Here is a 16,876-nt window from a genome sequence, read left to right on the forward strand (position 1 = left end):
ACTGGAATTCCGGGATCGCACTGGTGACATTCTCAAGAGTAAGAAGCCTGTTCAGGATCAGCCTTTCCATGATTTTTTCCAGGGATGATAAAAGACTAATGGGCCTGTATGAGTCCACGGCAGCTGGCGATTTTCATGGTTTTGGGATCACATGTATGTTTGCCGATTTCCAAACTTTCGGAAAGTATCCAACAGTTAGTATGCTGTTGAACAACGTCACCAGGAATTGCAAGGCTTGATCCGGTAAAAGTCGGATCGTCCTGTTGTCCAAAAGGTCTTACCCAGGAGATTTCTTTGGCGAGAGTTTACCTATAAGGTCTTTCACTTCTGTCAGTGAGACAGGGTTACCAGGCAGACTTATTTGGAATGGAGATTCTAGAAACTCTTCAACTTGTCGACGTATACTTTCAGGCGAGTATTCGTAAGGCTTGAAGCGTTGCTCAAGGTTGTTAGCAATCACTTCAGCTTTCTCTAGGCTCGTACGGCACCAGCCACCTGAGAGATTTCTTATGGCTGATTTTGGGGTGGGCTGAGCCTTATACCGTTTTGTGATACGCCACAGCGAGTAGTTAGAACTAGCATCTGTGTCTAGATTTTCCAAAAATCTGTCTATGGATGCTTGTTTTCTTTTGGCGAGCGCCTTACTTAGACAGTTAGCCAGCCGATTATATATCTGATGGATTCGGACGTCTCCCGTTCTTGAATATTCTCGTTTTACTGGAATTCTTATTAATTATTCTTAATTCTTCTTATTCTTCTTCTTCTTCGAAAACTGACCAGGAATTCCGGGATCGTACTGGTAACATTCTCCAGAGTAAGTAGTCTGTTAAGGACCAGCCTTTCCATGATTTTTCCCAGGGATGGTACAAGACTAATGGGCCTGTATGAGTCCACGTCAGTTTGCGATTTTCCTGGTTTTGGGATCATATGTATGTTTGCCGATTTCCAAACTTTCGGAAAGTATCCAACAGTTAGTATGCTGTTGAACAACGTCACCAGGTATTGCAAGGCTTGATCCGGTAAAAGTCGGATCGTCCTGTTGTCCAAAAGGTCTTACCCAGGAGTTTTCTTTGGCGAGAGTTTACCTACAAGGTCTTTCACTTCTGTCAGTGAGACAGGGTTAGCAGGCAGACTCATTTGGAATGTAGATTCTAGAAACTCTTCAACTTGTCGACGTATACTTTCAGGCGAGTATTCGTAAGGCTTGAAGCGTTGCTCAAGGTTGTTAGCAATCACTTCAGCTTTCTCTAGGCTCGTACGGCACCAGCCACCTGAGAGATTTCTTATGGCTGATTTTGGGGTGGGCTGAGCCTTATACCGTTTTGTGATACGCCACAGCGAGTAGTTAGAACTAGCATCTGTGTCTAGATTTTCCAAAAATCTGTCTATGGATGCTTGTTTTCTTTTGGCGAGCGCCTTACTTAGACAGTTAGCCAGCCGATTATATATCTGATGGATTCGGACGTCTCCCGTTCTTGAATATTCTCGTTTTACTGGAATTCTTATTAATTATTCTTAATTCTTCTTATTCTTCTTCTTCTTCGAAAACTGACCAGGAATTCCGGGATCGTACTGGTAACATTCTCCAGAGTAAGTAGTCTGTTTAGGACCAGCCTTTCCATGATTTTTCCCAGGGATGGTACAAGACTAATGGGCCTGTATGAGTCCACGTCAGTTTGCGATTTTCCTGGTTTTGGGATCATATATATGTTTGCCGATTTCCAAACTTTCGGAAAGTATCCAACAGTTAGTATGCTGTTGAACAATGTCACCAGGTATTGCAAGGCTTGATCCGGTAAAAGTCGGATCGTCCTGTTGTCCAAAAGGTCTTACCCAGGAGTTTTCTTTGGCGAGAGTTTACCTACAAGGTCTTTCACTTCTGTCAGTGAGACAGGGTTAGCAGGCAGACTCATTTGGAATGGAGATTCTAGAAACTCTTCAACTTGTCGACGTATACTTTCAGGCGAGTATTCGTAAGGCTTGAAGCGTTGCTCAAGGTTGTTAGCAATCACTTCAGCTTTCTCTAGGCTCGTACGGCACCAGCCACCTGAGAGATTTCTTATGGCTGATTTTGGGGTGGGCTGAGCCTTATACCGTTTTGTGATACGCCACAGCGAGTAGTTAGAACAAGCATCTGTGTCTAGATTTTCCAAAAATCTGTCTATGGATGCTTGTTTTCTTCTGGCGAGCGCCTTACTTAGACAGTTAGCCAGCCGATTATATATCTGATGGATTCGGACGTCTCCCGTTCTTGAATATTCTCTTCTTACTCTTCGCTATAGATTGAGGAGCGCACCAATTCTGGGTGGTAGCTGGGGATGTATAGATGTCTCTATATGTTGATGGTTGCTGGGTGCAGCTATCTCAGCAGCCTGGTTTATCATGCGCATGAAAAGGCTGTTGGCATTGTCAATGTCAGAAGGTTCCTGGATTTCTATCCTAACCTCGCTCAGCTGTTCTAGGTGGACTTTGAAAGCGTTTATATTAGAACCTCTGGCAAGGAGTCGCGAGCGTTGTGGTTTTCTCTCAGGTGTTGCGTGCAGTATGGCCATTATAGGAGTGTGATCCGAGGATAGTTCATGGATTGTTCTTACTTGTAGCCTGTCTATAGCGTATCCATTGATAATGAAAAAATCAAGCGCTGTCGGTGTTAGTAGGGGGTTATATGAGTAAAAAGTGGGTTCACCCGTGGAAAGTACTTTGTAACGCCCGTTCGTAATGACTTCTTGCAACAGCTTACCCCTTCTATAGGCTCGTGAGTTTCCCCACCATGCATGTTTGGCGTTATAATCACCACCGGCAATGAACTTACTTCCAAATCCGGCCAGCAAGGATTCGAATTCTGATTGAACCCATGTTTCTGATGGAGGTAGATATATTGCCACTAATCTGACATTCCCTTCCGAAGTCTCTAATTGGACGCTCGCTATCTGTCTGTCGTTGCTAGAGACGGAGGGCAGGGGGATGTGACTTAGGGAATCCTTTATAATAACTGCAGAGCCACCTCTGCTGTTGCCACTGGGGTGGTAAGCATTGTATATGAGATAGCCTGGCAAGTAGATGTGCTGACCAGCGCGCATGTGTGTTTCTGTGGCAAGCATTATGTCTATGTTCTGAGCGCTGAGGAATAATCGAAGCTCTTCAGATACTCTGACTAGTCCACGAGCGTTCAACAATCCGATATTTAGTGATGGTTGAATCATTTCGGCAATCGCGCAATAAGAGCCTGGACTAGCTCTCTGAAAGCCTTGTTGGAGTCTGCATTTTCCTGCATCAGCTTAAACAGAGTGTCCAGTTTGGAATTGATGTCGCGGATGGCAATATCTATCGCTGTGAATTTATGGCTGAGCCTAGGGTCAGAAGGAGAGCTTGCGTCAGTCTGCAGAGTTGAGCCAGTCCTTGCTGGACTCTCCTTGAGTCAAGCTATATCAGCATACGATATGTTCGTTCTTAAGGCTTCAGCTGATATGAATCCACGCGAAGCGCGTGCTGGATGATTGGTTGTCTGGAGTCTAGGCCTCGGCTTTTTTTTTTTTTTTTTTTTTCTATTCTGACTGGGCAGCTTGAATCCGTCGTGGCGTGGTTACCACCACAGTTTACGCACAAGTATGTGTCGCTCACACAGAGTAAGGAACCAGTAGCGTGAGGCCCACTACATTTACCACAAACTGGGTCCAGGACACAGTAGTTTTTCGAGTCCCCAAAAATTTGACACCTTTGACATTGAAGCAATTCCTTTCTGCGGGAAGCACTCTCGACAGTGACTCTATATCTCCCAAGATTTGTTATTTTTAGGGAATCTGCTACGTTTGCACCCTGCTTTAGGTTGACATAAAACAAGTTTTTCCTAGTTTTAAAATTTATTGTGGCTTCATTATTATTTTCGTTAACCTCTATGTTCTTCCAATCTGTCTTTTTGGGGCAGTATATGTTAAGGACCTCAAAGCCGTTGTCAGTAAATCCCTGTTCAATCTGTGATTTCGGAACATTTGAATGGATTCCTTTGAGAACTACTCTGAAGGCCTTGTCTTGTTTTAGCAAAATTGGCAGTTAAGCGATGTCAGTGTTTTTACAGCTACCCTAAAAGCGTCAGAATTGGCTGCATATATTCTAGAAACACCAAATTTGGAAGTGCGAATGTTGTAGTTAGTGGAGCCAATGCTATGATCAAGAGACTTTTCCAATAAGACCGGATCGCTTACGTTCGGTACACAAATAGAAGGTATCTTGTTGGATTTTGCGGATTGATCGTCACCACCAGGTGGAATTGTATCCCCACTGATTGAGTCAACATCCTCCAGGTCCAGTTCCATTTTTTCTGCTTCAGCAGCCAGAATTGTGAATCGATTGTTACCCAATGCGTTTGCAGAGGAAGAATCGGCCGGCTTGTTGATCGCCGTTGTGGTCTGCAACTTAGTTTTGCGGATCGGGGGCGGAGTGCAGACAGGTGAAGAGGGCTGAGCCACGTCTTTTCGTTTTCGGCTGACTTTTCGTCCAGGAGCTTGGAACAGACATTTACTTGGTTTATTCGCTAACAGAGTTGATACATTTGTCAGCGGAGACGTAGTTGAGCATATGCTGCTGGCCGCAGTCGCAGCCACGGTGTAAGTAGAGGTATTGCCCAAGATTGTTTTGGTGTTTGTAATGGTGCAGATAACACTAGTAGTAGAGTTACTGCTGATTGTCACCATGGAGCTGGTGATTGCTGTTTGATCAGGCATACCTGCAAGGTGGATTGATCTGAATGGCGGGCGCGGATTTTGGATCTTTTATCTCCAGGGTCTGCACCAGCTATTTGTCTCATCTTCTCAAATTTATCGCTCCTATTGCTAGGCTGCGAGCGAGCAGATGACTCTTCCATTATATCAATGGACTTTATACTTATGACGTATAAAGGAAATGGTGGCAACTCCTTGGCTTTTGACGGCGGGTGGGTTCTGTACCCCTGTTACCCACCAGAAGATTGGAGCCTAGGATAAAATCGAAGATTGACTCACCCCTCTCGTTCGTGTCAGTGCTTCCCCACTGATGATGATGGGCGTTAGCATCGCAACCTATGATCTGGGCGATCTTGTGCTTCCTGCTGTCTTCCACCAGCTGTTTGAGTAGCGGGTGCGGGGGGAGGGCCTCCTGGTCGTGGCCCATATACGCCGAACATACCCTTAGAGGGCCATTTGGGCTCTCTATGGCTGCGGCTACGTGGTCTTCATTGCTGAAATTGGGTGGGAAAAAAAGCTTCAGGTTCTTTTGTGCGAGGATGCAGGCTCGCCCTTTACCTGTTGTATCGGCTTTGCAGAGCCTATACTCCGACGCCCCCAACCCAAGAATCCTGTCTCCAACGATCCGTTCCTGGATGAGGGCCACATCAGCTCCACTCTCGGTGAGGTGGAGTAGGAGGGCAGCTGACGCCGCTTTACTGTGATGGAGGTTTATCTGCAAGATTGTCAGGGACATTCTTACAATTCTCCACCACAGTAACTTCTGCCTCCGTCACGGAGGTCAGCAAAGAGTCCTCCTCTAAGGTGTACCCTTCCAGGATGTCCTCCTTCTCATCCGACATTTCTTCCGGGTGCCCCTCTTCGGTCGGCTCCTCCAAGTCTGGCTCTTACGTGTCCGCCTCCAGCCCGATACCTCCTGGCTTGGTCTTTTTTCCAGGGCTTTTACGATCTCCTCGTTGAGGGTGAGGACGACCTGCCTCCGCAGTCGCACTGCCTCCTCGACCTTGGCGACTCTCCAGTCCGCCGTAGGAAGCGTCGGATTGCACATCCTAAGTATCGTTAGGATGGTCTTAGGGTCGGCTGGCTTTTCAGTGAGCCACACTCGCGCCCTCGGTTTGCTAGGGATCTCGTCCCACTAGCATCACTAGCATAGCTCCAGGGTAGACCTCTCCAAGCGATGCTACCATACGCTTGTAGGTCTCTACCGATCGCGCGTCTTGGCAGGCAATTACCTTGACGCTACCCTGGTACCATCCTGCGTCTTCGCATTCTGGACACCCTCCGCATAGCAGCATCTCCTCCACGAAGCGCCCATTTTTTTTTGTTTTTTTTTTTAATGTTGAAATTTTATTCTTAAGATTAGCGCACTACTACCAAATTGACAGCTTAATCTAATCGCTTTTTACAAATTTTTAAAAATACTTAGTCTAAGCGTTACTTAGGGCAAGAGGTGATTTCATGGTTTTTTTTTATTTTAACTTATTTTTATCTATGATTATGTCGAGGGTGACGAAATGGCTAGGTCAAGATCCGGTTTGGTAGGTCTTGAGGGTGGTGTCTTTATAGTCTTCTCTTGACTCGATTAATTGGATCAGCGCTCCTGATAGCAGCGGTACCAAGTTTTTAAGCTAGGCTGTTGGGGTGCTCATTTAGACGTTCCATGTATTTCCGAGCAAGTTCTTGCAGCTTGTCTCCGATTTTAGGCACGTTGAGATCTCGTTCGATGTCTCTGGTTCGCATAAAGTGGCGGCCAAGATACTACTGCTTTTGGTCAGGACAGCCGTGTCATCAGCGTAGGTCGCAATTAGCACGTCTTGCTCATTCACTTCAGTGATTGGAATTTTTGTAGGCATATCTGAAGCGTAGATAGAGTATAGAGTAGGGCCGAGGACGCTACCTTGGGGAACACCAGCAGAGATCGGTTTGGTGGACGACTTGTATCCATCAGCAGATACGTGGAATGTGCGTTCTTCCAGGAAGCTTTTCACGAGCTGGAACAGCTGTGGCGTAAGAAGGAGGAGGAGCCCAGGGTGCCATACTCTGTCAAAAGCCTGCTGAATGTCAAGGAAGGCAGCCACTGCATACTCAAAGGCTTCTAAGGCAAAGTTACAACTCTGTTCAATTGCTCAGGATTTCCATGTTGAAGACGAACTGGAATTCCGGGATCGCACTGGTGACATTCTCAAGAGTAAGAAGCCTGTTCAGGATCAGCCTTTCCATGATTTTTTCCAGGGATGATAAAAGACTAATGGGCCTGTATGAGTCCACGGCAGTTGGCGATTTTCATGGTTTTGGGATCACATGTATGTTTGCCGATTTCCAAACTTTCGGAAAGTATCCAACAGTTAGTATGCTGTTGAACAACGTCACCAGGTATTGCAAGGCTTGATCCGGTAAAAGTCGGATCGTCCTGTTGTCCAAAAGGTCTTACCCAGGAGATTTCTTTGGCGAGAGTTTACCTATAAGGTCTTTCACTTCTGTCAGTGAGACAGGGTTACCAGGCAGACTTATTTGGAATGGAGATTCTAGAAACTCTTCAACTTGTCGACGTATACTTTCAGGCGAGTATTCGTAAGGCTTGAAGCGTTGCTCAAGGTTGTTAGCAATCACTTCAGCTTTCTCTAGGCTCGTACGGCACCAGCCACCTGAGAGATTTCTTATGGCTGATTTTGGGGTGGGCTGAGCCTTATACCGTTTTGTGATACGCCACAGCGAGTAGTTAGAACAAGCATCTGTGTCTAGATTTTCCAAAAATCTGTCTATGGATGCTTGTTTTCTTCTGGCGAGCGCCTTACTTAGACAGTTAGCCAGCCGATTATATATCTGATGGATTCGGACGTCTCCCGTTCTTGAATATTCTCTTCTTACTCTTCGCTATAGATTGAGGAGCGCACCAATTCTGGGTGGTAGCTGGGGATGTATAGATGTCTCTGTATGTTGATGGTTGCTGGGTGCAGCTATCTCAGCAGCCTGGTTTATCATGCGCATGAAAAGGCTGTTGGCATTGTCAATGTCAGAAGGTTCCTGGATTTCTATCCTAACCTCGCTCAGCTGTTCTAGGTGGACTTTGAAAGCGTTTAAATTAGAACCTCTGGCAAGGAGTCGCGAGCGCTGTGCTTTTCTCTCAGGTGTTGCGTGCAGTATGGCCATTATAGGAGTGTGATCCGAGGATAGTTCATGGATTGTTCTTACTTGTAGCCTGTCTATAGCGTATCCATTGATAATGAAAAAATCAAGCGCTGTCGGTGTTAGTAGGGGGTTATATGAGTAAAAAGTGGGTTCACCCGTGGAAAGTACTTTGTAACGCCCGTTCGCAATGACTTCTTGCAACAGCTTACCCCTTCTATAGGCTCGTGAGGTTCCCCACCATGCATGTTTGGCGTTATAATCACCACCGGCAATGAACTTACTTCCAAATCCGGCCAGCAAGGATTCGAATTCTGATTGAACCCATGTTTCTGATGGAGGTAGATATATTGCCACTAATCTGACATTCCCTTCCGAAGTCTCTAATTGGACGCTCGCTATCTGTCTGTCGTTGCTAGAGACGGAGGGCAGGGGGATGTGACTTAGGCAATCCTTTATAATAACTGCAGAGCCACCTCTGCTGTTGCCACTGGGGTGGTAAGCATGGTATATGAGATAGCCTGGCAAGTAGATGTGCTGACCAGCGCGCATGTGTGTTTCTGTGGCAAGCATTATGTCTATGTTCTGAGCGCTGAGGAATAATCGAAGCTCTTCAGATACTCTGACTAGTCCACGAGCGTTCAACAATCCGATATTTAGTGATGGTTGAATCATTTCGGCAATCGCGCAATAAGAGCCTGGACTAGCTCTCTGAAAGCCTTGTTGGAGTCTGCATTTTCCTGCATCAGCTTAAACAGAGTGTCCAGTTTGGAATTGATGTCGCGGATGGCAATATCTATCGCTGTGAATTTATGGCTGAGCCTAGGGTCAGAAGGAGAGCTTGCGTCAGTCTGCAGAGTTGAGCCAGTCCTTGCTGGACTCTCCTTGAGTCAAGCTATATCAGCATACGATATGTTCGTTCTTAAGGCTTCAGCTGATATGAATCCACGCGAAGCGCGTGCTGGATGATTGGTTGTCTGGAGTCTTGGCCTCGGCTTTTGTTTTTTTTTTTTTTTTCTATTCTGACTGGGCAGCTTGAATCCGTCGTGGCGTGGTTACCACCACAGTTTACGCACAAGTATGTGTCGCTCACACAGAGTAAGGAACCAGTAGCGTGAGGCCCACTACATTTACCACAAACTGGGTCCAGGACACAGTAGTTTTTCGAGTGCCCAAAAATTTGACACCTTTGACATTGAAGCAATTCCTTTCTGCGGGAAGCACTCTCGACAGTGACTCTATATCTCCCAAGATTTGTTATTTTTAGGGAATCTGCTACGTTGGCACCCTGCTTTAGGTTGACATAAAACAAGTTTTGCCTAGTTTTAAAATTTATTGTGGCTTCATTATTATTTTCGTTAACCTCTATGTTCTTCCAATCTGTCTTTTTGGGGCAGTATATGTTAAGGACCTCAAAGCCGTTGTCAGTAAATCCCTGTTCAATCTGTGATTTCGGAACATTTGAATGGATTCCTTTGAGAACTACTCTGAAGGCCTTGTCTTGTTTTAGCGATGTCAGTGTTTTTACAGCTACCCTAAAAGCGTCAGAATTGGCTGCATATATTCTAGAAACACCAAATTTGGAAGTGCGAATGTTGTAGTTAGTGGAGCCAATGCTATGATCAAGAGACTTTTCCAATAAGACCGACTACAGATAACACTAGTAGTAGAGTTACTGCTGATTGTCACCATGGAGCTGGTGATTGCTGTTTGATCAGGCATACCTGCAAGGTGGATTGACCTGAATGGCGGGCGCGGATTTGGGATCTTATATCTCCAGGGTCTGCACCAGCTATTTGTCTCATCTTCTCAAATTTATCGCTCCTATTGCTAGGCTGCGAGCGAGCAGATGATTCATTTCCGGACTTTTTTATGGAGTTCCGTTCTCCACTTACGTTTTTGTTTGGATTGGTAGTGTTTATATTTTGGTCCCACGAGTAGGCGGGAAGGGGTTCGTCCATCATGACATAGCCCGCTTGTCACAATAAGCCTGGTTAAAACTGGGAGGTCAGCCGGTCCCCCAGAGTTCGCATATTAGCGTCCGAGCCCCCCCTCGGACACGCATCCTTTGGCATATGCTTTTCCACCTTGGATTGGGGTGATTTAAGGAAGGGAGGGTTCTTCTCCCCGCTCGACTACCATTAGCCAGCATCCTCGGCAGAGACATGACCTTACCGGGACCTGTTACCAGCCGCCCTCACGTGGAGAGTTTAGCCACACTACCAGCGGTGTACACAGTTACGGCACGCAATTGCTTGCGTGTAGGTCCCCCTGTTGTACCCGTTGGCTGACGGCCAAAAAAAAAAAAAAAAGTGCGTCTATCAGTTCATGGAAAGTTTATAAAACAAATAGAAGAAGCTGATAAGTTTCATAAAGAAACTAAACATTTTTCAACAACGTATAAAGCCATTTACGCTAGTTCATACAACGACATCGAATAAATTTTAAACAATGATAATGCAGAACTAATTGCGAAAGCTGATGAATTCCAGGAAAGGGATTCAGAATGGGCTATTAAGCATTTTATATTGTATGAAATTTAAATATTGAAGCTGGAGCATCTTCCTGGTTCTGGATATATTGAAGCACCTAATGGTATAAATAAAAGAAATGCACTCATAAAAAAAATAATGACATTTATTGTTTTAAGTGGTGTATTTTGGCTCACATAGCATACATGAAACACATACAATTGAATTTTGATGCATCAGCTCAAAAAAAAATCAGCTCGCGAAAAACTGCCCAGAACTTCATTTTATGGAATTTTGGATATTAGCACTAACCATACAGCATATAGACAACCCATTTCATACAACGAAAATGGACGCGAAAATTTCTTGCGACAGGCCCCAGCAGGCCCCAGAGCGGATTTCTTACGCTCTCTTACGCTCATCGTTCGTTCATCTTACGCTCATTCTCTCATTAAATTTTTTCTGTTTCTCAGTCTCTAAACGGAGCGCGATGAAGAAGGTTGGCCTGCGCTTCGGTTGATCTTCGTATGTTGATCGTGTATGTGTGCGTGCGATTTCGTTTCGAAGCCAGCGCACAAAATTTTGATTTTTCTTACTTTTCAGGCTTGCTACCCTAACCAAATTCGGGTATTCGTTATTTGATGAAATGACGAAAGAAATTATATTATTTTTTATATTATATTTTTTATTATTTCAGCATACATTTTTAATTTATTTAGGAATAAGATTAAGTGTTAGTAGTAAAATGTTTTCTGTATATATATTTTTACGAATCATTAAAAATCAATATACTGAGAAAGTGTCAGAGTATATTTCAGTCGGAGTCACTTAAAACGCCGATTGCTATATTTATTTATATTTCCTAAATAAATTAAAAATGTATGCTGAAATAATAAAAAATATAATATAAAAAATAATATAATTTCTTTCGTCATTTCATCAAATAACGAATACCCGAATTTGGTTAGGGTAGCAAGCCTGAAAAGTAAGAAAAATCAAAATTTTGTGCGCTGGCTTCGAAACGAAATCGCACGCACACATACACGATCAACATACGAAGATCAACCGAAGCGCAGGCCAACCTTCTTCATCGCGCTCCGTTTAGAGACTGAGAAACAGAAAAAATTTAATGAGAGAATGAGCGTAAGATGAACGAACGATGAGCGTAAGAGAGCATAAGAAATCCGCTCTGGGGCCTGCTGGGGCCTGTCGCAAGAAATTTTCGCGTCCATTTTCGTTGTATGAAATGGGTTGTCTATATGCTGTATGGTTAGTGATATTAGTCAACCCATTATAAAATATGAGTAACAAAGATTAAATTACAGAATAAGGTCCTACAATTAGGACTAAAGAAGTTAAAATCCACCATATCGATATATTGGGTATAGAAAATCCTAAAGAAAATTGGTTGCATTATGCATACATAACAAGTATAACAAGAAAGAAAAGCTAACTTCGGGCGGAGCCGAAGTTTATATACCCTTGCAGTTAAAACCGGATATATATCGCAAACATCGGATATAGTTGGCCGATCCTTATGGGAATAGGAATATATAATCCAATTTATTACAATACAAAATCTAAAAAAAGTCCTAAACTTCTATCTTCAAAAATACGAAAGTTGATATTTCTACCAAAAACCATTTCCGATCGTTCAGTTATATGGCAGCTATAAGATATAGTCGGCCGATCGTTATGAAATTTGGTAGATCGGATTAACTGACCAAGAATATAATCTGTACCAAGTTCCAGCTTTCTATCTTTAAAAACACGAAAGTTGGGTCATTTCCGATCGTTCAGTTATATGACAGCTATAGGATATAGTCGGCCGATCCTTACGAAATTTGGCACGTCGTATTATTTTGCCAAAAATAGCGCTCGTGTAAAATTTGAACTCTCTAACTCTAAAAACACCGAAGTTATACCATTTCCGATCAATCAGTTATATGGCAGCTATAGGATATAGTCGGCCGATCTGGGCCGTTCCGACTTATATACTGCGTGCAAAGGAAAGAAGGGTGTGTGCAAAGTTTCAAGTCGATAGCTTTAAAACTGAGAGACTAGTTCGCGTAGAAACAGACAGACAGACGGACAGACGGACAGACGGACAGACGGACATGCTCATATCAACTCAGGAGGTGATCCTGATCAAGAATATATATACTTTATAGGGTCGGAGATGTCTCCTTCACTGCGTTGCACACTTTTGACCAAAATTATAATACCCTCTGCAAGGGTATAAAAACATTGTGTAAATCACAAGTAAATCACTTAAATTTGGAAAGATACTTTTGTAGAAATTGCCTACAATTTTATTGCACCACAAACAAGACCCACTATATTAAGGAGTGCGGAAGGTGTTTGTAAAAACTTTGGAAGAGGAGACAATGGCTTTATATAACAAATACTGGAAGGGTAAAAAAACCGATATAAAACTTCGATATCTGCGACGAGGACTACCAGGAGCATGGGAACTGCTATGCGTGTGAAGAGGCCATAAGTACGGATGAACGCGTTCAATATTTTAACCAGTTCACGGGTAAATACCAAGGACCTATCCATAGAAGTTGTAAAGATAGTTTTAAGTTAAAGCCTAGTACTGAGTTGACGAAAATCCGCTCTTGAAATTCCGCTTGCGAAATTGCACTTTATTCGGCTGCCGAGGTAGTGTGACCAAAACAATGAAGAAATAAGGTTATACTGAACAGCTGTTGTTTGTAAACAAAAAACCAATCATCAAAATGAATTCAAATCAATTGGATGTTGGTGTTTTGTTAATGTATCTCATTTTGGCATTTTAAGTGCGAGGTGGGCTGCTGTGCAACGCACTTTACTATGCCATCCTGAGAAAGCCCAAAAAATTATTTGTGCAGCTTGTGTGCTGCATAATTATTGTATGCGAACCAACCGGAATAACTACGAGTTAGTCTGTGATCCTGTAATTTCTGTGGAGACTACCGATTCAGATACACACCGTGGGCGGCCTCGCGAATATCCGAAATTTGTGCGAAATAATATAAAAAATTATGTTAATTCGGATATGGGTTCTGTGCAATGGCAAGACGATTATGCAGGCATTTTAAACAATTAAGAAAAAGAAATTATGAAATTTATTAAGATATTTTATAAGATAATATAAGATAATACATTGAAAAACTTATTAATGGTATTTTGCTTTTTGTTTCAAATCCAACAAAAATTTGGTTATATGCTGTTCCGCTTGATCCTGCATTTCTTCCGGCAGATCATTCATTAATTCGCCCCAGTAGGTGGCCACCAGTGGAATTTTTTTGGTCTGCGATACCATGGACGATACCTGCAAGTCAACGTACTCCGTAATTTTCTGTGTTAGGGCACAGGTTTCATCCGCCGCAGCCTTGCGCTTCTTAGTTGATGGCTTCTATCAAAAATAGTTACAATTAATTATTATAATTTCAAATTAGTCGAATTCCCTACTCACATAGGAATATGAACTGGAACTCTCCTTCTCCATGTCCTCTAGTCCCTTCTGCAGCTGTAGCTCTTGGTCCTCCAACGTGCTCTGGTCGAATGAGATGCTTGGTAGACTGTCGTCGAGGTACTCAGCAAACATCAAATCTGTGTCCTCGCAAGTTTCGGAAGACATCGACGTCTCTAATGATTTTGGTAGCGTCATCGTTCTGTGTATTTATGAATTTAAAATTATTACAAATTTGGAAGCTTGACCCAAACTTACCGCCTTTTATCTGAGAGGTCCGGCAAAAAAGCCATTTCTGACGCAAAATCCCAATCATAGTCGTCATTCGCCTTCGGACCGGGAACAACATTCCCTCCAGCACTTCCACTTGCTTTTTTTTCCTTGGAGATCTTCTGGTGGTAGCGCATGCTGGCCCGCAACGATTTCCATGAGGCTTTGCAATCTTTCACTATAAAAGACTTCGATTTTAGTAACAATTTCATTAAATATCAATTACTTACCGTCTTTCTGTAATTCCGCGGCAACAGCCTCCCAGGCAATATTTAAACCAATGGCATTAAAATGCCCCTTGTGGGTCAAATCCCATATTATGGGCTTCGTCTTGACCGCACTAATTAGTTTCAACTTATCCTCGCGCGCCGAAAATTTTTCGGGCCGACTATTTTTTTGTTTGGTCAATTGACCCTCCATGTCGCTCCTATACAAATAATTTGAACTATTTATTTTACCTCCCCGAGAGCAGCTGTTTATTTTTTTTGATCCGGCAACACGATAAACATCGATAACAAAAATTTTCGTCAACTCAGTACCCGCAAAATCTAGAAGGCAAGGCAAGGCAAGGCAATTTCTTCTTCTTTCCTTTTTTCCACCGTTTTTTTTTATATGGAGTTTGACAGCTGTCACTCGTTGGACAGCGGATTTTCGTCAACTCAGTACTAGGCTTAAGAGCTTATTTCTCTGTAGTTTTTCATAATTTATCTAGATATGATATCCACCTATTTATTAATGCCCTAGGGTGTAAATTGAAACCAATACCCTCTACTTAAGAGTTCTATATTGCTCTAAATCAGTCAATTTTTGGAAAGGGAAAGACTAATTATACTATAAAGTACATAGATTCTAATAGGTTTTTAAATTCAAGTTTAGAAAAATTAGCTTCCAACCTTTATATTCCATTATAAAGATTTGAAAATATTAAAATCAAAATTTAGTGGAGAGAAGTTTAGGCAAATGAGAAGAAAGGGAGTATTTCCCTATGATTATTTAGATAGTTTTGAAAAATTCAATGAAACCGAACTTCCTCCTAGGGAATTTTTTATAATTCGTTGAAAGACGAAGAGTGTAGTGTTTGCGAATACAATTTCGCTAAAGAAATTTGGAGTTCGTTTCAGTGTAGAACTCTAAAAGACTACATGAGACTGTATTTGCAGAGTGACGTTTTAATTTAAGAAGACGTTTTTGAAAACTTCCGCAATATATGTACAAGAATATATAAATTAGATCCGGTTAATTATGTTTTAGCCCCATCTATTTCATGAAATGCTATGCTGAAGTATACAAAAGTTAAAAAAAATTATACAAAAAGTATAGAATTGATAAGTGATCCTAACACGTACAAATTTGTAAAAAGAGGTGTACGTGGAGGACTGACTCAATTTTTTTTTTTTTTTTTATTTTAACGTTGCTTTTATTTCTTGAATCTTCTCTTTGCGAGACTAACAAGAGGTGTATCAAATCTTATATTTTTAACTTAACTAACAGTCATATTGACTGATACGGAGTTAGACGGCCCTAAAAATCGATTGCTGGGTTGGGAGGTCGTTGCGTCTAAGGCGGGATACGCTAGAAACCCGAGTCAATCCCCGAGCTAGAAAATTTGGGTGCGAAGACAGTTTTTCTTTGTATGACTCTTTTTGCTTCTGGATTTCGTCTTTCACTGCGAGGATGCCCAGATCCCGGTGGATGTTTTCGTTGCGAACATACCAAGGTGCCCCTGTGATAGTTCTCAGGATTTTTGATTGTGCGCGCTGTATGATGTCTATGTTGCTGCTGCTCGCGTTCCCCCACAGCTGGGAGCCATACGTCCAGATTGGCTTTAGGACTGAATTGTACAGTAGTAACTTGTAGTCTAGGCACAGTGGCGATCGTGAGTTTATGATCCAGTGGAGGCTGCTGGCTTTCAGTTTTAGATGCATCTTTTTGCATTCGATGTGCTTACGCCAGGTAAGTCGTCTATCAAGGTGAACGCCAAGGTACGTTACGTCGTTAGCTTGAGGTATCTGCATACCGTTTAGTAAAAGCGGAGGGCATGTTTGTCTATTAAGAGTAAACGTTATATGTTTACACTTTTGTTCGTTTATTTTAATGCGCCAGTCGGACAGCCACCTTTCCACTATTGTGAGATGATTAGCCAGTTGGGTTGTTGCCTGCGTTGGGCATCTGGAGCGACTAAGAATAGCGGTATCATCGGCGAACGTTGACGTTGTTAGTTGTGCGCTCGTAGGAATATCCGCAGTATACAAAATATATAGACACGGCCCGAGTGCGCTTCCCTGTGGAACTCCAGCTTCGATGGTGTAGTCGCCCGAAGTAGCTGCGTTGCATCTCACTGAGAATACCCTATTGAAGAGGTATGATTCCAGTAGCTTGTGGGTGTATGTTGGCAAATACGTTTTAATTTTGTGCATGAGTCCGATGAGCCAAACTCGGTCGAAAGCTTGAGATACGTCGAGGAAAATAGCGCTGCAGTATTCTCGTTGTTCGAAGGCTGAGCGTATTTCGGATGTTAATCTGTTCACTTGTTCGATGGTTCCATGGTTTCTTCGAAAGCCAAATTGGTGTGCCGGGATGATATTGCAAGCTTCCAAATGTGGTATTATGCGAGTTAACAAGCATTTTTCAAACAGTTTAGACAAACAAGATAGAAGGCTTATTGGTCTGTATGATGACGGAATTGTGTGGTCTTTTCCAGGCTTCGGTATCATTATAATAATGGATTTCTTCCACTTTTTTGGGAAATAGCCAAGATTAATGATTCCATTAAATAGTTTGCAGACGACCTCTATAGCGCATTTTGGAAGTTCGATCAGCATCTTTGGGGTCAA

At 42.8% G+C, this 16,876-nt stretch overlaps 1 protein-coding gene and 1 pseudogene across 4 annotated transcripts; one reads left to right on the top strand and one right to left on the bottom strand.

Annotated features, from left to right (window-relative positions):
* The window catches only part of LOC108125308 (uncharacterized), a 162,351-nt pseudogene that overhangs the window by 32,095 nt on the left and 113,380 nt on the right, over window positions 1-16,876 (top strand).
* LOC108121187 (transcription factor Adf-1-like) lies at window positions 13,231-14,501 on the bottom strand. 4 transcript variants are annotated; one of them, XM_070281603.1, is made up of 4 exons: window positions 14,273-14,501; window positions 14,031-14,220; window positions 13,776-13,974; window positions 13,231-13,715 (listed from the first exon to the last, which is right to left on the bottom strand). In XM_070281603.1, the coding sequence occupies exons 1-4, from the start codon at window positions 14,460-14,462 to the stop codon at window positions 13,476-13,478; spliced, it is 819 nt and encodes a 272-aa protein (XP_070137704.1). In that variant the 5' UTR covers window positions 14,463-14,501; the 3' UTR covers window positions 13,231-13,475. The 4 variants fall into 4 exon arrangements, with proteins under 4 accessions (XP_070137704.1, XP_070137708.1, XP_070137712.1 ...); XM_070281607.1 differs by having other exon boundaries at window positions 14,110-14,220; window positions 14,273-14,402; XM_070281611.1 differs by lacking the exon at window positions 14,273-14,501 and having other exon boundaries at window positions 14,144-14,220.

Source organism: Drosophila bipectinata, chromosome XL (assembly GCF_030179905.1).
Source record: "Drosophila bipectinata strain 14024-0381.07 chromosome XL, DbipHiC1v2, whole genome shotgun sequence".
Classification (NCBI taxonomy): domain Eukaryota; kingdom Metazoa; phylum Arthropoda; class Insecta; order Diptera; family Drosophilidae; genus Drosophila; species Drosophila bipectinata.